At 45.7% G+C, this 20808-nt stretch overlaps 1 protein-coding gene across 1 annotated transcript in view; it reads right to left on the minus strand.

Annotated features, from left to right (window-relative positions):
• Positions 1 to 13621: 13621 nt before the first annotated feature.
• DPY19L3 (dpy-19 like 3 (C. elegans)) overlaps positions 13622 to 20808 on the minus strand; it is a 45247-nt gene continuing 38060 nt past the window's right edge. Inside the window, exons 16-18 of the mRNA XM_015412660.1 lie at positions 16151 to 16283; positions 14155 to 14313; positions 13622 to 13792 (exon numbers count right to left, since the gene is read on the minus strand). Coding sequence (XP_015268146.1) covers positions 13622 to 13792; positions 14155 to 14313; positions 16151 to 16283 — 463 coding nt within the window. The remainder of the gene's footprint in view (positions 13793 to 14154; positions 14314 to 16150; positions 16284 to 20808) is intronic.

Below are 20808 nucleotides of genomic sequence, written 5' to 3' on the forward strand. Positions count from 1 at the left end.
ACTATGGAGTCTGTCTTGGCATAATGCCTAGAGTTTTTTTCTTTAATGTGACTCTTGATAAAGTTGTACATCCCGAGGTGTATGAGAGACAGAATGGCAGGAAACCACAGGTCACGTAAAGGGGTTAGGCCGTGGCAAGAACAGCCGCCGATGCAAAGTGAGAAGAAGGATGGAAGACCCTGAATGTCGTGGTGAGTTCTGGTTTGAAGAAAGGATGAGTGCAGAGTGGGATTTGGAATCAGCCTCACCATCATGGCAGGAAGACACTATAAAGTGACACTTTCCGTGTCGGTGGCCGGGAGGGATGCCTTTTCCGCAGACGTTTTTCTGTGCACGTATTTGGAAGGAGGGAAGTGGCAGCACTGGCCTACCTGCACACAGCTCAGATCTCGCAGGAACTCCGTGACCCGGCCCTGCGTCTCTTGCACAGTTCCTGCCATCTTGTCCGACGTGTTGTCAGTCTGCATTCTGTTTTTATCACTAAATGTACAGCTGAAACAAATTTTCCTTTTGAACCTGACCCCACGACCTTGCCAGTGTCAGAACTTGGACTTGGCAGGCTTTCAGTGCTCTTTTCAAAAGAAACCTGCCTTTATTTGTTGGGTTAGAATTCCCGTGGGTCCTTCACCAAGCTTTGAAAAAGTCGGAGCTTGCATTTGGTCACAAAATTTTGAGATCAGCCGTCTTGCAACTCTCCCAAGGAAGCAGGTTCGCCCTTGAAATGGTCTACTCCAGCAACTGCTCCAAAGAGTTCCTTATTTTGGAAACAACTCAAGGAAAAACAAGACCCCAAACAATCTTGATTGGCAGGGGATATTAGCATACTTGGCAGATCCAGCAGTGCTGAACACAAAGCATTGTAAAATATAATGGTTTTGAATTCCTTCTGTTGTTTCAAACTCTCTACTCCTGACTATTCCATGCAAGTAAGCAATTCTCTGCTATTTCAATATATTACACCCCCCCCCCCGAATACTCATGGACTGACTGGCACCTTTGAATGGTATGAGCTAAAGTTGGAAAAAGATGCAACGTAAGGAATAGGATCTAAAAAGTGTCTTGTTTACAACGTGAATATCAGGAGTCCAGAATGAAGACTGACAAGATATCACAGTACATAATCCTGATAGCGTTTGGTACAACTTCTACAGAACTAGGAATTTTTAATCCCTTTGACAGTGAAATAAGGAGGGGTGCTTTGGTTCAGAGCAATAATGGGTATGTTATTATGTACTCTTCACGGACCTGTGTTTTTAAAATTGCCTTTCTTAGACTAACTCAAATTTTGGTTTGCCTAACCACTAATATCTTAAGTGAAAAAGGTGCTATGTGGTGAATTTTATTTTAGGCCTCCTATTCTACTTAATCGTTTTCTGGATAAATGCTGTGCAGTGGAATAGAAGGCACTGATCCTCCTGCCCAACTTGTCTTAAAAAAAGATATATCTAGTTATTCATGTTCCTTAGATTATTCATATTTTTTTAAGCAAATGAAGCAGAGAGACATATGAGAAAAGTCAGGGAAATGGGGGTCTGGAAGATCAGCTGTGGACAGGGAAGGAATGAAGGAGGTTACTGAGATGTGGATAAGACAGAGGGCCCTTTCACACACACACTGAATAATGCCCTTTCAACACACTTGAGTCTGAAATTTACAAACACGTGGGTTTATGTTAATTTGGGGCTATGCAGTCACAGCTAAGGTAGAAAAGCACCTCCTCCTATGCCATGTTTTCTGGGTTCCAAGGGTCTGGAAAGCGGTTCCATAGCCAGTTACACGGTTGCCAACTCTGGGTTGGGAAATACCTGTAGATTTGAGGGGTGGAGCCTGGGGAGGGCAGGGTTTGGGGTGGGGAGGGACCTCAGCAGGGTATAATGCCATAGAGTCCACTGCCCAAAGTAGCCATTGTCTCCAGGAGAACTGATCTTGGTCATCTGAAGATCAGTTGTAATAGCTGGGAAATTTTCTGTAGGGGAAAAGATTTGCTGTGGCTGGAGAACACGGTGATTTCTGGGTGATCTCCAGGCCACGTTCAGTGACTCCCAATAGCAACAGCAAACTGTTTAGAATGTTAGAGGCAAAGGCCAATGGGGCCGCATATGCAAATAACCTCTGTGTTCCGACTGGCTATGGGAGGAGAGGAACAGCAAACTGTTTAGAATGTTGGAGGCGGGACTCAGGCAATGCAGCCAGTGGATAGGGACAGCTTCTGAGTGACACATCACCGAGCGTATTGATTTGGGAGCATGTGGAATGTTCAGCAACGTGCCACCAACAACCGAGAATTATTATAGAGAGAGATGACCGTTATAAAGTGAGTCTAAAATTTACAAACACGTGGGGTGAATCTTCACATTTTGCTTACAAAGAACCCTAAAAATTGAGTATGCCCTATAAAGTTTGAAGTTTTTGTATTTTTATAATGGGAGTTCTGTTTTGCAACATCATTGAGCTCCGTGGCTAGTGCAGAACTGTTATGACCGGGCTCAGTGGAGAGGTACTTGCGACATTTAGCTGTTTGTCAGAGTGTCAAATATATATGCATTTTTGTGGAGGGTGAGCCCTCACTGGATAACTGCTCATCAGGATATCATGAACATCCCCACAGGAAACTTTGGCACAGCTTTACATGGTTTGCCTACCTGTGAAGCTCATAGGTACTGAATATTCATGAATGTTTTTAATTTATGCAGGCAATAAGCTAGCCCAAATTTAATCCACTTCCAGGAACCCAAAAGCAAAATTGATTTTAACTGTGGACCAAGACGGCTGTGTTGTGCTGCCAACCTTTCCGTGTTCTGTGAGCGTGACAAACAAGCGGCAGGAATTGACTGCTGTTATGATCCCCCAAAGCTCCTGCCCTTTGAAATGCATTGGGGGGGGGTGTTACTCAGATGTTAATTTATGGCTCTGGACCAAAATCCCATCCGCCATTATTTTGGTTGCATTTTCAAACCCATCGAGAGTGCATTCCTTCTTGCTTGTAACTTTCCTTTTGCCCCCTTTGTGTCCTGTACAGAATAAAATGCTGTTCTCAAAATATAGCCCTGCCTCTTTTCACCTGGCCCGCATTCTGTCGCTGCAGAGAGATGGAGGTTTGAATTGGTCTCTGCAGAGATGAGCTGCCTCACTGGCTCGTGGGGAACAGGGAGAGGGGCGAACCAGCCCCCTGCACAAGGCCCAGGGCACGCTGGGAAGCTGCTGCGACCCTTGGGACAAAGAGCCTCTCAGCAGGCCACAGTGAGATGGCTCAGTGGCAGAGCGTCTGCGTGGAGGAGATTGCAAGTTCAATCCCTGGCATCTCCACTTAGATCTCGGCGATAACAAGAAAGAACGGTATCGGCTTGAGTCAACAGAGAGCTTGACAGTGCTCAGGGAGCAAGCCTAATCAGAAGAACGCAGAAGTAAGTTCCATTTTCTTCAGTGGGGAATTACTTCCAAGAAAACATCCTTCTGTTTGCAGCCTAAGCTAGATAGGCCAATGGTCTGACTTTCAAACACTCAACTGGGTTTATAAGAAAGGGCTACAGCTCAGTCACAGAGCCCCTGCTTTGCATGCCAAGAGTTCCAAGTTCAGTCCCCAGCATTTCCACTTAAAGGATCTCAAGTAGCAGGTGACAGGAAATATATTTTTTTTACTGGGGGACAAAGAAGTTCTTGCTGTTAGCCCACTAGCTATGCCTAAGACAATCGGGAACCCTTAATGTACAAACATAGCCACAAACAAGACCCACCAAGGGAAGACCACCTACAGTTCACAACTATATATGCTTAAAACTGTATATTGCATTCACTGAAATGCAAAGAAGGGTTAGTGGTCATAACCCAATAGAGTGTATAGACACTTATCCAACAGATTGCTCATAACAATTAAGCATAGTTTAAACAAAGAAGAACATATTCAAAGCCAACCGTAGGCTCCTTTGTAATTCCATACATAAATAGTGTCCATAGACCTCCAAACAGAAAGTAACTGCAGCAGAAGCCTCCCACTGTGGAAAGAATAACAGCTGGATGCCTCTCCCAGGTATAAATCAAGACGTTTCAATGATCTTCAACAGCGGCTGGCAAAACCCGATTTCCAAAATAACATAGGCACAGCTCAAAAGCGTCAGTGGAATCCTAGGGTTCTCTCAATGAGCTTCAACAGCAGATGGCAAAGCAGAACCCAATATCCAAAATAACTAAGGTCCAATCTGCATTTGCATTTTTAAATTAGTTTCATGCTGCTGTGACGCCGTCTTTCTCTATGCTTGTTTGAATGTTGTTTGGAGAAGATTCTTTTAAAGCAGTGCAGAGGTGCAATGACAGTGGAGCCGCCCCAAAAGGACGATAAACATATGTGAACATGCAAAAGTATGCTAGCACTCTTGAGGTGTTTGAAGACGGAGTCAAAAGGCTGGGACACCGGTGGGAAAGACAAATGCAGATTCAGCCATAGGCACAGCTCAATAGCTGCTGTTGAAGATCATTGAAACGTCTTGATTTATACCTGGGAGCATCCGGCTGTTATTCTTTCCACAGTGGACGTCTTCTGCTGCAGTTACTTTCTGTTTGGAGGTCTATGGACACTATTTATGTATGGAATTACAGAGGAGCCTACTGTTGGCTTTGAATATGTTGTTCTTTGTTTAAACTATGCTTAATTGTTATGAGCAATCTGTTGGATAAGTGTCTATACACTCTTTTGGGTTAAGCCCACTAACCCTTCTTTGTATTTCAATGAATGCAATATACAGTTTTGAGCATACATAGTTGTGAATTGTAGATGGTCTTCCCTTGGTGGGTGTTGTTAGCCCAGTAGCACCAGCTGAATGCCATCTTGGCTAAGTTTTGTCTCTTCCTTGCGGGTGCTTAAAGCTGGCTGGGGCCAAAACCACGAGTCGAAGGGCTTTTATCCTAGGGCCTCCGTTAGGTAGCCTTGTCAGCTAGGACCAGGCTGGGTCTGTTTCTGTTGTTGCTTTAGGGTGGAAAGGCAGGCTGTGAATACTTCAAATAAATAGGACTGTGTTATGTCTCGGGGGGGGGGGAGGGCCCTGGGGGGGCAGGAAGAAAATTCTCTAAAGATATAACATCTATCATGGAATGCCTACCGGGGGATGTTTGGTTTGTGGATGTGGCTATCCTACCCTGTAAGCCGCCCTGAGCCCTACGGGGGAGGGCGGGTATAAATTTAATAATTAATAAATAAATAAATAAATATGCAATGAGGCCTTTGGGGGGAAGGGCCAGACGGAAGATCCTGTGTCATACCAGCATCTGGCTGAGAATTCCCTCCCCGTGGAACATTTTTAATGTTAAATTATGATGTCATTTGTAGTAGTGATGCTTTGGGAGCCAATATTGACGGGGGAATGTGATTAAAACAACCCTTCTAGCTGTGATAAAAAACCCTTCAGTGGATGAAGTTGTGAAAAGCATTCCTAGACACTAGTAAGGGCTGTCATATAGAGGATGGTGCAGAGTTGTTTTCTGTCGCTCCAGAAAGTCAGACCAGAACCAAGAGGTTGAAATTAAATCAAAAGGGTTTTCAACGAAACATTAGGAAGAACTTTCTGACAGTTCAAGTGGATCCCCAGTGGAACAGGCTTCCTCGGGAGGTGGTGGGCTCTCCTCCTTTGGAGATTTTTAAGCAGAGGCTAGATGGCCATCTGACAGCAATGCTGATTCTGTGAACTGAGGCAGATCATGAGAGGGAGGACAGGAAGGGTTTAGTTCCCGTGGCCCTTTCTTACACGCCCAAGGAAATGCTGATTCCCACTGTGAGGTCAGGAAGCAATTTTTCTCCAGGCCAGTTTGGCCAGGGTTCCTGGAGGTTTTTTGTCATCTTCTGGGCATGGAACAGGGGTCACTGGGGATGTGTGTGTGTGGGGAGGTATTGGTGAATTTCCCGCATTGTGAAGGGGGTTGGACTAGATGACCCTGGAGGTCTCTTCCAACTCTATGATTCTACACTTCAAAAGGGCGAAGTAATGCAGGGCAGGGGTTGGTATCATCCTACTGGCAGGTATCTTCCTCCAGCCATTTTGGGAAAGGCTGCATGAGCCTGCCTGTGCAGGAAAGGCGAGATATAAATCAAAAATAATAAATAATAAAAAAAAGGGCTGTGGCTCACTGGACAGAGCCTCTGCTTTGCATGCAAAAGGTCCCGGGCTCAATCCCCCGGCATCTCCAGGTAAAAGGACCAGGTACTAGGTGATGTGAAAGACCTCTGCCTGAGGCCCCAGAGAGCTGCTGCCAGTCTGAGTAGGCAATACTGACCTTGAGAGACCCAGGGTCTGATTCTTCATAAGGCAACTTCAGGTGTGTCTGTGTGTCATGGGCCACCATCAACACATCGCTTGTTCCAGGGAACACCCCCTCGCCCAAGTCTGGTTTTAGGGCTTGCTGCCACTTTTTCTATTTCTGGACGCGCCTGTTTCTTTACTAGAGTGCTTATATGAGAAAGTTAACTGCACTGGCGGGCTCTGCTGAGAATGAGGACGCTGGGCTTGATTAGAAGTCCTGTGGCTGAAGGGAGACAGGGAAGAGGAAAATAATCAGCACGTCCCTAGATAGTTGGATTTTTAGTAATCTGGTACTTTGACTAATCTCCTTCCCAGCGCTTTACAGGCTAACCTCTAGTAACAACAACTCTGATTTCCTACACCCAAATTGTGTTACGGGTCTGACATTTAAATAATCTTGTATACATTAGGATTTAATCTGCCAACTTGTCAGCTCTACAGATACCCCCCCCGGGGGGGGGCTTTTCCACGTGATAAAAATGACAGGCCAGAGATAACACGGCACTCAGTCATGAGGCATTGAGGGGCCCTCAGAACATCTTCCCGGGATTGGAGAGTGAGGTTTATCATGCTTTAAGCAAAGACCTCGCAGTGGCTAAAACTGGGACATTTGAGCCTTGTGGTCTTTAGTTTTGGAGGGAGCCAAGGGGTTGCCTGAATTTTGAACAGTTTTTTGCATTTTGCAGTGTTTAAATCAACAGGTCTCTGCAAGTCCTGTTGAGGCAATTGCTTTGTATTGCAGGGAGTCCACTGTTAGAAAAATAAAATGCTGATACCGACCTGCTCAGGCAAGATCACTCAACGTTTCTAAAACATATTACCTGAAGCAGTTATTCTGTCTTATTGCTGACATTGCCAGGGCTGGCTCCTAGTTTGCTTTTGTCCTGTATTAAGTTTTATGATGTTATAGTTTGAGGCACAATCAGGGAAGAGTGTATAACTGAGCACTTCATGGTCACCTGTGAAATACCAGCTTTATCTTTAAAAAACATGACCTACATCAGAACTGCCTTTGACTTCCAAATAAAGTGCATGCCATGTGCAATTAAATTACTTTTTTCCGGCTTTTCTCCCCATCAGACAAAATTTCAAAAGTACTGGGGAGGGGAGGGGAGAGTCGGCATTAGGAACAGCAGCCGCTGATCCCTGTGGATCAAAAAAAGCAACTTCTATTTAATGTTCTCTGAATAACTTCCAAAGACAAGCTGCTGACCTCGCTCAAGCTAAGTGCAGCAGACAGAGGCACGGGAAAAAATTGTGACTGCTAAATCATTTAACTTGGAAATTCAATAAAAGCTACTCTTACACGTTGTCAGAGCCCAAAGATGATTTAAATAAATATTAACTCTGTTCAGCATGTTAAGGTGCTTAAGGGAAGGTCAAAAAAGCTGCTTCTGGCAGAAGAATGAGTCGCGTTTGGCAACGGACGAAGGAAGGGCAGGTTTTTTCAGGGGCTGTGTTTTAAAAAGGATGAACGGCTGCAGGTGTGCTCTTCTGAAAATGACTTTATTGAGAATAATCGGGCGGTGTGTTAACAGCAAAATGCCTGCACGGTGAAATGCTCTATGGCTAAAAAAAGCAAAGAGCTTGTCAGTGCCGAAGATGGTGTGACATCTAATGTCCGTCCTGCATTCCTTTTGATGATTTAGCTCCACAGCCTTACCGATGCTTCTTTTGAGCATTATGCGTGAGACATTTCTCTTCTGCAGCCACATAAAGGCTTGAAACACTTTCTGTACTTTTTTTTTCTTGCTTAGTTGTCAAGTCACAGCCGATTTATGGTGACCTCATAGGATTTTAAAGACAAGAGATGTTCAGAGCAGTGTTCCCTCTAAGCTGAGTTAGTGTGAGCCAGCTCACAGTTTTTTAGCCTCCGGCTCACACATTTTTGTCTTAGAACAGGAAGGGATGGCTCCAGAGCAAAGTAATTGATGCAGCGGCCAAATCGCTCGGCCACAACTTCAATGCCAGTCGCTCACAGAGTAGGATTTTTGCTCACAAGGCTCCAGAGCTTGGAGGGGGCGCTGGGTCAGAGGTGGTTTGCTATTGGCTGCTTCTGCGCTGCAACCCTGGGTTTCCTCTGTGCTCTCCCATCCCGCTACTAACTGGGGCCGACCCTGCTTAGCTTCTGAGACCGGCCGTGATCAGGCTAGCCTGGGCCATCCAGGTCAGGGCTTGCTGTACTTAGGTAAAGCTAAAGGCTTCCCTTGCTCGAAAGCTAGTTGAATCCAACTCTAGGGGGCGGTGCTCATCTCCGTTTCCAAGCCGAAGAGCCAGCGCTGTCCAAAGACATTTCCGTGGTCATGTGGCCGGCATGACTAAATGCCGAGTCGCACGGAACACCGTTACCTTCCCACCGATGCGGTACCTATTTATCTACTTGCAGTTTCTTGCTTTCGAACGGCTCGGTTGCCAGGAGCTGGGGCCAGAGACGGGAGTTCACTCTGTCGCGCGGCACTAGGGCCTCGAACTGCCGGACTACAGACCTTCCGGTCTGCAGCTCAGCGTCTTAACCTCTGAGCCACCTGAAACCAAATGGACCTACTTCTGAGGAAGCATAGTTACACTGCAGTCTTAAATAGCCTGCAGATTTGTGCAGTAACTGTCGTAACAGAGTTGGGTGGAGGATACCGGAGGACAGGGCCTAGGGCTGCCAAGCCGCGGCGGGGGATCTGCACGTCTTCACAGGATCCCTGCCGCGGGGGACAGCAATACGCGTTGCACTGCCGTCGCCAGGATGTGATGCTACGCGTCGCTCTGGCAACGGGGCTGTTTGGAGTCCCGTTGCCAGAGCGACGCGTAGCGTCACATCCTGGCGACGGCGGTGCAACGCGTATCGCTGTCCCCCGCGGCAGGGATCCTGTGAAGACGTGCAGATCCCCCGCCGTGGCTTGGCAGCCCTAACTGGGCCATGGCCCAGCCATAGAAGGTCCCAGCTGCAGTCCCCAGCATATCCAGGTGAAGAGACCAGGCAACAGGTGATGTGAAAGAACTCTGCCTAAGACCCCGGACAGCGACAACCAATCTGAGTAGGCAAGAGTCTCATTCAGTATAAGGCAGCTTCATGTGTTCAGATTTAAAGGACAATGTCACAGCAGTGGATGCCAGCACAACATAGGGGAACGAATGATGAGAAAATAGAGAAATGAAAGAAAGGGCCTGTTCATATGCCCAAAGGAGGCTTCTGCATCTTTCCGTCAAGCAGACCGAAATGGATCTCGGTTGGTCACGTACTGTGACCTTCCAGGCGCTGGCTCTCGCAGGCCCAGACAGGCAGCCAAGCCAGAAGATTCGTCAAATCCATCATGTAAGGACGAGTGGTTGTAAGAATGTCAGACTTTACCACGCTAAAAAAGCATTAACTACCTGAACAACAACATGCCTAGGGGACATCTTTCCCTCTTGAGGACAGAAAAGAGAACAAAGAGTCAAGCAGAAGGCGGAACACTAAATACTGGTCGGAAGAGATGGGGCTTCCTTCCGCTTTGAGACCGTGCATGTGTGCCGCCTAAACCTTGAGATTAAGAGTGTTTTCTGTGGTCGATGGGAGTTTACTTTCCGGTTGAGCGTGGCTGGGATTGTAGCCTTAGTTTGGCCATCGCAGGCATTAGCCGTCCCCGTTTTCTTGCCCCCTTTTGCTTTGGAAATATTTGAACACGGATGAGGGTCCAAGGCAACGTTATTTGCAAAACCTTAGGAAGCCAACTCGCCATCAGTCAGGGGAGCTTGGCTCCTGTAAATGAAACTGACACACACACACACCCCACAAAAGATTCAGCAGGTGCGTGGCAACACCATCTCCTGCTTCATGGCAGAGACAGTGACTAATTAAGTGGCAAAGTGGCATCGATGCCGAGCTTCTCCCTTCAGTAGAGCTCCTAGAAGGGGAAAGTCCCAGACCCGATTTCACAAAGAGTCCTGTAGCACTTGGTGGGGTTTTTTTTCCTGCCATCCAATTGCAGCTTGACTTATGGTGACCCCTTATGGGGTCTTCGAGGCAAGAGACGTTCAGAGGTGGCTTGGCGTTGCCTGGCTCCGTGTAGGACCTGATGGTCTCCCATCCAAGTACTAACCGGGGCCCACCCTGCTTAGCTTGCAAGATCTGACGAGTTCTGGCCAGCCTGGGCTATCCAGGTCAGGTCAGCCTTGTCCTTGTGCGGTAGCCAAGACCACAAAGAGTCCTGTGGCACTTGATAACAGCTAACAAATTTATTGTGGCATCAGATCTTGTTAAGGCAGAGCCCACTTCATCAGACACAACATATACATTATTTCACATTCAAGGACAAAAAAAAAGAAAAATTCTATGTTTGGCACTTGACAGTTCTGATAAAAGGACTCAGATCACATTTGTATGGATAACATTATAATGTACAAATACAGAAACGGGCGGCACAAGGGTCGGGAGTTTGAGAGAGAGAGAATGGCACAACCCCGACAGTGAATGCAGAAGACTGAGCTGAGCAGCTCATACCGTCCTTTAAAATGAAACCGCATGGCCCTGTGGATTCTCCTGGAGGACTGAAGCAGAAGGTGCTGTGCGTTAACAGCTCACAGCTTGGGCAGATTACACCGAGTGCCTTCAAAATAGGGCGACCTTCTCTAACTCATGACGGTGCCTTATGCGTACTTAGCCTGAATTAGCAAAGGCACTCTCCTAGAGCAATCCGCTGACGTGACCCCCGCTCCCAGCAAGATCAGGCACGCGTCACGACAGGCTTAATTAAAGTTTTACTACTTATTAAAATGTTTTATTATTATATTATGTCGAAATGGCAATGGGCTCCAACCTCATTAAGGGATACGAACTAGAAATTATTCAGGGGCTTTGCTGGCTTGTGGAAGAGAAACATGGCCCACATCCAGCCTTGATTTAAATCCAAATTGATTAAAGCCAGCTTTTTATTTCTTTCTCTTTTTTTGGTGTGGTGGTGGTATGAGAGCGTGGAAGGATCTTGCATATTACTTAATGGAATACTTACCTAAATATGAAATTGTTTTGCGGGTGGCTGACAGAACCTTATCTAGTCCGGCAAGCAATTTACCTGGGAACAACTGCAGGAGGGGGGGGAACGTATTTAAATCATTGGGAAATGGAACAGAGCTCAGTTAGGGACCTTTAATCTCATTATACATCTTGATTTAATTATAAAAAGGTGGAGAAGCTAGCTGGAGCCCCGTTAAGTTTCCCATCGTTACAAAATTAATTGTAATACTTTTCTGATGCAAATTATTTGAGCAGACCCAATATGTTCCTGCTGTTTCCTAGAGGCACTTGATTCCCACTGCATTTTGCTTTAGAAGTTAAAACTGGCCACAGTCTTATGGGGGATGTCCCTTTGGCAAGCCCCACTGCAAAATAAAGGGGGGGGGATTTAATTGGAGAGGCTATACCTATGGTGGCTGGGTGGCTTATCTCGCCGTGATCAGAAAGAAAAGCCACATCTCTTAGTTTCATATAAAAATGTTAAAATTAGCATTAAAAACATCATCACAGTGACTTTCTTAAAAAAATGCAGCATTATAAAGTTGGCTGACTTCATAAAAGTTTAGATCGAATGTACAGATATGTGGAGTAAAGTTGGCTGACTTCATAAAAGTTTAGAATGTACAGATATGTCGAATTTAGCTGCTTGAACATAAATGATTAACGGGTTTATTTTATATGGGGAAGGAAACAGTTGTGGTACTGGGGGGAGGTGCTTATCTTTTGGACACACGTTTTCATGTACAGTAAAGGAAAATTCTCCCTTAAAACACCGAGATCCTATGAAGCACAATTGAATTCTCCTGATGTTATCTAGCTTAGGTTTGGTAATTGTTCTTACAACAAACAGAACACAGGAACCCAACACAACTGTGAAAGGGGGGGGGGTATTTTGGTCTTGGTTTGTGTTACCTCCATGAAAAAGTTAAAATGCAGACATCACAACATGCCACGTTACCAAAAAACAAACAAACATGCTTCACTCTTCACACAAACAAAACTTACCCAGGACATAACAGCAGAAGAATTAAAAAAAAAAAATCTAAACAAGTTAACGACTACAACTGAAACACCGAGGAACACAGGTGTGAAAAGAACCACAAGCTGAAAGGCAGCAGGCACAGACTGCGGGGGGCTCTGTAGTGGAAGACAGCTTGCGCCCATACGCTTAGGTGCTCCAGAGGGGGCTTGCTGGATCAGGATGAGCTGTGACAAACATACAAGACTGGTGCTTTGGTTGCAAGTAAGACCAACCTGCTGCCGTTGCGAAAAATCTGGTTGCAGGCTTAGCAGTGGCATGAAGCCAATGTGATTACTAGCGAGTGAACAACATCATCCCTGTATGGAAAAGCCTCATGCTGGCAAAACATAAAGGTGTACAGGAAAAGCCTCACACTGGCTAGAAGTCCAAAGAGTTCAGAGGGATGTCCCAGCTTTCCTCTGGCAGTAGCCAGCAGAGGACATCCCCCCGTCCATGGCAGGACAGGCCAAATGCTTTCCTACGGCACTGGCTGTTCTGGGGTGGGACAGGAGTTTGTAAAAGGCATTGCATCGTGGCTAGCCGCTACAGAATCCTCACCGGCGTTTGGCAACAAAACATCTCCAGATCCTAGACACATGACAACAAGGCCTTTATCATAAGACTCGGCTTGGATGTTAAGGAGGCTAAAGCTGTGATTCTATGCACCTGGGGTTAGTAAGCTTCACAGAAATTGACAGGATTTCCTTGCAAATATGTTTTGAATTGGGGATTTCAGAATCTAAACTTTGCAGGCAGGTATAGATTACATCTGCCTCCTAAGGAAAGGGGAAGACAGAAAGAAAGGAACGGCATCGTCACAAGACAAACACGAGCAAGCCGGAACCCTGAGCAGAATTTCCTAGGTTAGCTGTTGATGGAACGAGATTGCAGCTGGTTAACAAAAGTGCCTGGTGAGAAACTGTACATGTAGTGAGTTGGGGGAGTGAGTCTTGGGTTCAAGCACTCCCTTCTCCAGCTACAAGACTGCATTAATCACAGGTTTACACAGGGGCACGTTTAGTGTTCTAAATGGGATTGTGTAACCCCCCCCCCCCCCTCTGGATTCAGCCTGGAACCCTACCACTTGTGCAGTGTACATGCTAGGCGGGGGGTTTAGTGAACCAGCTTTATGTAATCCACCCAAGCTTTCTGGACACATCTCGCCTGTCACCAAAACACTCCCCTCCCCCCCCAAGAATTATCACAGTAATTAAAAAGTAGACCACTTTAAAACAGTGTTAAAATCACTTCAAAACTGACCTCTCTCTCCTTTTTTTTTTTTTTTTGAAAGCTTCCTTAGAATTTTCCACTGTGATCACAGCGGAACTAAGTGGCCTTTTTATGCTTGGCGAGCTTGTAAACGTGGAATGTTTTATTCTGAAACACTTTAGTGAAGTACACCGTGTACGAAGGCAGGCTCTTTTTGATTTCCTCGCAGAAGCGAGGGTACTGGGAGGGTTTCAGGTCAGGCTCGTCGTCCCCGGGACCATCCATGGTCTGTAATGGAAATTAACATTATTAATTGCTACAGAATAAAAAACAAAAACAAAAAACTACTCACCCTCCTGGCCGAGCCCAAATACTATAGTAGCCACTAAAGCATCGATAGCCTACCGTACAGATGAACTGGGCATTACACTTTTCTTCCAACCTCCCCCTCCCCCCGGCTTAATTCAGAAGTTGCGCCCCCCCCCCCATTTCTGGCCTGAGAGTATTCCATGAAATCCAAACCGGGGTGTGTGTGTGTGTGACAGAACTCATGCGATCCTCACTCTGAATTCTTCTACAAGGTGTAGAACTCTGTCTCAGTCACTGAGTGCCCCAGGAGCCAATGAGGACAGGCTCCTGCTAATACTTACATGGCCGTTTGCTATGTCGAGAAGGTCGCGCAGCCGACAGCCCCGACCGTGCCTTCTGCCGTAACACATGCTGTCCTCCAGAATCACAAAGTCCGTGCCGAAGGATCTGAGGACCCTGTAGACCTCTTCGGGTGACCTTTTTGCATACACCTGGTAGACCTACCGAAGACAGAAAGGCAGCCGGAGAACCAAGACTAAAACGTCGCGTCCTACCTGGACGTTTCCTCCCCTTAAATGTATTCATTTATTTTCAGTTCAGTTCAGTAATTTATTACAGCAAAAGCCAGTAAAACAATACAATTCTGATGTAAAGGAGGTTAAAACCAAATAACATAGTAATGATATAAAAACACTGGCAAGAATGAGTTAATAAAATTGGTAAGACAGCCGTAGCCATGTGTCACCCCATCGACCACCAGGGTCAATTCGGCTGATCTGGCTGGCTAGGCGGGTGTCCCCTCCCTCCCGAAGCTGCGTGTTCGGTCAAAGAGGACGACCATCCCAGATAGAAGTGTACCATTCTTCGGTCAAAGGTATTTATTTATTTATTTAAAACATTTATTAGCTGCCTTTTTTTCCCCTACGACATGCAAGGCGGCTTACAGTGTAAATAAAATATATAAGATTTCATAAAAATATAGAAACCTAAAATTTGAAATCACAATTTAGGACTGCTTTAACCCAATACACTCCTACATGAAAGTCTTCAGCTGCCTCTTAGAGATCGAAAGTGAGGGCTCCAGGTGCACCTCCCCAGGAAGGTTGTTTCATAACTGTGGGGCTGCCACTGAAAAGACCCTTTCCCATTTACCCAGTCGAGCTTTTTTGATTGATCGGACAGTCAGGAGGGCAGGAGTATACGGAAGAAAACAGTTTTTCTAGGTAACCAGAGATACAGGTAGGAACTCCTCAGGGAGCAGCTGTGACTGAGGGGGCAGAGCATGTGGCTTGCATGTGAAAGGTCTCCCAGATGTGACCCCTGGCCATCTCCAGTCAACGGAGCTCTGGTGGGAAAGACCTTTTTTCCAGCAGAGGTGCTGGACAGGTGCTGCTGGTCACAGTAGACAGCACTTAAACTTCACGAACTGATGAGATGATTCAGTATAAGAGGGCTCCAGATATTCGTATGAGATCTGTGCAACAATTAACACAAAAGATTTTAAATGCTACATTTGGATATATAAGATGTCTCCTAGGCTAAGCTAGGTGAGCGAGAACGGATCAGAGAAAACTTGAAAGAAGGAGGAGCATGCCACGTAATTAAAGGGCTCTCATTCCTCCTCTGGAAAGACCTCAACTCACCAACCTTTGAGTGGACCCCACAGCTCAGAAGGGGGGTTCCCCCCCGGGGGGGGGGGGGAAGCGGGGAAGGGGAGAAGACAAAAACTGAAAGCTTGGTGCGAGTTCCCCTGGTTTGACAGACTTTCTGGGCATCAATGGAATGTTACCAACTCTTTCTTATCAAAAGTTTCATCCATATCATTGAACTGAGTTCCAGTTCCTGTTTATTATGGAATTCTGCAGCAACGGACAATTCATTTTTGGTGGCTTACCAAAGGGAGGTAGGTGACCACATTAGTTTTAGAAGAAGAAGAAGAGATTGGATTTATACCCCGCCCTTCACTTGGAGTCTCAGAGTGGCTTACAAACTCCTTTCCCTTCCCCTCCCCACAACAGACACCCCGTGAGGTGGGTGGGGCTGAGAGAACTCTGACACAAACTGCTCTTTTTCAAGGACAGCTGTGCCAGAGCTTGTGACTGACCCAAGGTCACATCAGCAGGTGCGAGTGGAGGAGTGGGGGAATCAAACCCGGTTCTCCGAGATTAGAGTCCGCACACTTAACCACTACACCAAACTGTCCTGGAGAGGGGGTAAGGCAGGAGTCCGATGGAACTCCCTTTATCCCAGGCCACCAAGAACTTGGTGCCAGGCCTCTGGGCTGGCACAATCAGAATCAAGAGATGATGATGAGGAGGAGCTCCTTAGCCTCCTTACCTGTTTCGTTCTCTCTCGTAGGCTTTTATCCTCGTAGTGGGGATGATTGGTTAAAACCCTTCCCGTGCACAGCTTGACTCCTGCCAAAAGCTGCATGCTCCCGGCTATCACTGCCTTCTTTGGGGTGTTAGACCTAAAGAAAGGTTCAGAACAACTTTTATGGTGGCATTTGGAAACGGTCACTTTTGCCGTCGCCAGGCTAAAAATAAATAAATCCCATGATACTTCCAAAATGCTCGCTCTCATTCAGGGAGTGAAACTCAAAAGCTTATTTCTTTAGTATTCCAAGAGATTCCCGATTTAGAACACAAACAAACAAAACGAAGGCCCTGGACTCTGATTAGTCTGACCAACATCGCTATCCTTGAGTTAATTTCATAAGAAAGCGTTCCTCAATAGATAATGTTTTTTAGTCATAGAAAGTATAATAAAATGGAGATTCTTACTTTAATTCAATCTGGGGCGGGGGAGACACAGATTAATGACCAGACGTACAACCTGACCAAACTTTCATGTATGTAACCGAGAAAGCAGTGGAAAACTACACAGTTTTATAGTAGCTAACTATTACAGGAGTGTATGACAGAGCAGTAGGCAAGGTGCTGGCATGCATTGCTCTGGTGTGCTGCATCGATTCATATTATCTGGGCAACCCCTGCAGTGTTATGAACTTCTAAGCGGAACTTTCATCCACATCCCTGAACCGAGTTCCAGTTCCCTGTTACCGTACAAGTATTGTACAATGACACATCGGAAGGGGGTGGGTTTTCATTTCATGTAGGACAGTTGCCTTCACTCTGGCCCCACTGCAGGCCTCTACAAATGACCCACTTTTTGCCTGTGGAGCATCCTCATCGTCGATCCTTCCTGCCCCAACATCACTTCTGCCACCTCTGTATCCCCCAACAGCACCGACAAAGCTCTCCATCCTTGTATGTGTGGCGTATGGTGGGGTTTTTTGGAAAGGCTGAGAATGAAGCCATAGGCCAGGTTATTGAAAAGTTAGGAGATGAGTCCGCTATTCGACAAAATCACAAAGAACAGTCCTCCTGGGACTGGGCTGCTTCAGAATGGTGTAGGGCCCTCATGAAAAGCTTCTTACATGTGGAAAGTTAGTGCCTCGGGGAGAAGGAGTTTTTTAAAAATAATGGTCCAGTCCCAGGAGAGATTGGGATTCAAACAGGTCCATGTGACACAATAAGACCTAGCTAGTTATTGCCTAGTTTTTTTTTTATGCAGACACCAAACAGGCTGGAGGGATGTTTCAAGGATAAAGCGAAAGTCGTCGTTCCAAGGAAGCTGGTTTTATGAACAGTACTTTATGCTTAACTGTGTCTACCTGCTTGTGTTATTGCTCATTATTTAATCCCTCTGCAGAAACGCAGTCCTGTGAATTTGCCGCTGAGTTTCAGTGATTAAAACTGGAAAACGTTAAGAGACAGCCATAAATGTTTGCCTGAGCTCTGAAGGAGATAACTTTTAGGGAATGAATGCGGGCTTAACACAAGCACTTTTTCTTATAAGGCCGAGCTAATCTCACATGCAGACAGCGGGGATAATATATTTTAACATGCCATTTTAGCTTTTGATGGAAAAAGAAAACCATTGCCGTTTTTCCTCTGGCTTCTAAAGCTTGACTCCTCTTGGGAAAAAAATCATTTTTGCTTCAGTTTAATATTTTATAATTACATTTTCAAATACTCAAAATGCCGCCAAGGGAGTTCTCAGGAATTGGTATACGAACTTAATCTTGTGGCATGTGTAAATAAATCTGTTTGGCAGAGCTGCGACCTGGATTCCAGTTGGCCTCCAGTCTAAACCTCTTCCATCTGAGTTAAAAGCAATTCCACTGTGCGCTCCTTCATACATTGCAAAACAGGAAAGAAGCTGGTTCTGAAACAACTCGCTCTCTGGCTCTTCCTGCTCTTCTTGTAATACATCGAGGCTGTCATACAACCTGTGGCCAGAATGACTGCTGAAGTGGGAGAGACTGAGGTTGCTAGAAACCAGTAAAACTGAGCTCTGCACTTTTCACTGCACTTCTATCACACCCTTCCACCAAGAAGATCAGATGGCTTCTATTTTATCATCACAACAACCCTGTGAGGTAGGCTAGACCAAAAGAGAGAACAACCAGCTCAAGGCCAGTCAGTGAGCTTCGTTCCATAGTAGAGTGGAGATCGGGATTCAGGTCTCCCCATTCCTAGCCAAACATGACAGCAAATGCTGCCGGATACCAATACAGTTATCAGCACTTGTAGAAAAAAGCAAGAGTCCAGTAGCACCTTAAAGACTAGCAAAATTTGTGGCAGCTTTTGTGAGGCACTGCTCGGTGAGTGACTTACTGCTCAGTGACTCATGAAAGCTCACAACCTGCCACAAATTTTGTTAGTCTTTAAGGGGCTGCTGGATGCTTGCTCTTTTCTACTGCTACAGACAGACTAACACGACTACCCATCTCGGTTATCAGCAACGACACTTACAAGGCCCTCTAGTCTGAATATCGGCTCTACTGGCCCAGGCCTGCAAGCAGTGTTCCCTCTAAGCTGAGTTAGCGTGAGCTAGCTCCCAGTTCTTTAGCCTCCGGCTCACGGATTTTTGTCTCAGCTCAGGAAGGAGGGCTCCAGGGCAAACTAATTTATGCAGCAGCCAAATTGCTCGCTCACAGCTTTAATGCCAGTAGCTCACAAAGTAGGATTTTTGCTCATGAGACTCCACAGCTTAGAGGGATGCATTGCCTGCAAGCTTCTTCACCTGGCCGTACACTTCACCGGCCAGCTCTGCCTGTCTCAACCTTCCAACTCGGGACCAGTTTTCTGAAACTCAGTGAGATCCACAAGTGCAATTTTGGATGTTTCTGGTGAGGGAGGGAAAGGGGAGGCGTGGATCAGCCATGCTGCTTCTTTCCCTCTTTCTCTGTGACAGATGAACTGGCTCTACCATTCCAATGTATTTGAAAAAGTGTGCCTTGCACACAAAAGCTCATACCTTGAATAAACTTTTGTTGGTCTCAAAGGTGCCGCTGGACTCTAAATTGGCTCTAAAGTAGTAACAGAACTGGTGAAGCTGTTATCCCAATGAATGGCCACTAGAGGGGGACAATTCCCTGGCGTGTTCCAGGTCTGCAGCACCAGGTGTTCTGAATTCCTCTGCCTGATGCAGCCACGAAAAAGCTCACTCTCTGTATCTTACACAGCTAATGTGCTTCAAACGACCGAATGACACTTTTCCATTATGGGAAAACGAAGCAATTTTTACAAATGTCTGAACAAATGATGTATAAAATGAAAGGATAATTTGTTTTTATAGGTTTCTGCCAAGCTCCATAACCAGGCTGCCCAACCTGCAAACAATTTATTCTGCAAGAAATGTCACTAAATAATGACAAGGACTTACAGGTCAAACTGATTTACATTATGTAATTTAAATGTCATTCCAAGCGGGCCTGATGGCATTTTGAACAAATAATCTCATTTATTTTTTGAAGCTCTAAGCTTCAACAAGTTAATTACTGCTGAACTAATGGGGTAAACTGAGCACTATAATACAAAATGGGGACCTCGGCTTTATCTACACTTTTAAGAATTATAGGATTACTACAAAATAACTCATTTACAACAGAAAGCTTTAATGGGAATTACATGACTCTTCACAGGACTTCTCGGGGGGAAATATGGTGCTTTTCCTTAGACCTTAGGAAGATCCAAAGCACCTGTTTTGAAGAACTATTAAAACAGAAAGCGAATCATTCAATAGCCAAGTTAGGAAAGATAATTACCAATACGTCTATCCTGACTTTCAGCTCTTACACCACTTTAAAAGTTCAGTGCTGCAGATACTGAGCTGCTGCTCAGAAATGCAAAATACAGCAATCCAGAACTCTGGGGTGACATTTGGAGTGTGAGAATTAGGAGGGGCTGTGGCTCAGTGGCAGAGCATTTAGTTGGCCTGCAGAGGGTCCCAGGTGTAATCCCTGGCTTCTCCAGTTAAAAGGATCAGGTAGTAGGTGATGGGAGAGACCTCTACCTGGGAACCTCAGCCCATCTGAGTAGACGATACTGACCTTGATAGACCAAAGGTCTGAGTCAGTGTCATGTGATGCAGCTTTGTGTGATGCTTCTCTGACATCACTTCAATTAGGAAAGTGGTACAGAACAGGAAGTTCTTGTTGTGGGGTTTCAGCGCTACCATCCCAATGGTAGCTGAACCACCTGGAAAGAGCAAGATTCCAGTAGCACCTTAAAATCACATCTAACAAAATATGTGGCAGGGAATGAGCTTCTTCAGATATGGCTAGAATCTGTGGGGTGATTTCAGATGCCAAATCACACTAGCAGGTGAATGACAATAGCAGGCATGATTGGATTAGGTGAGATATGCAGAGAGGTAATAGGCGTGGAGAAATCAGAACTGGTAATGAGACAGGAAATCTAGGTCTCGATTCAGTCCAGGTGGATGCATAATCTTGAGCTGCATTATCAGTTGCAATCCAACAGTCTCTCTCTCTAATCTCCTTTTGAAATTCCTTTGTAAGATAACGGCTACTTTTAGGTCAGCAACTGAATGTCCCGGAAGGTTAAAATGTTCCCTCAGTGGTTTTTGCATGTTGTAGTTCCTAAAAGTAGCAGTTCTCTTACAAAGGAATTTCAAAGGGAGAT

The sequence above is a fragment of the Gekko japonicus genome, unplaced genomic scaffold (assembly GCF_001447785.1).
Source record: "Gekko japonicus isolate JY-2015 unplaced genomic scaffold, Gekko_japonicus_V1.1 scaffold287, whole genome shotgun sequence".
In the NCBI taxonomy this organism is placed as follows: Eukaryota; Metazoa; Chordata; class Lepidosauria; order Squamata; family Gekkonidae; genus Gekko; species Gekko japonicus.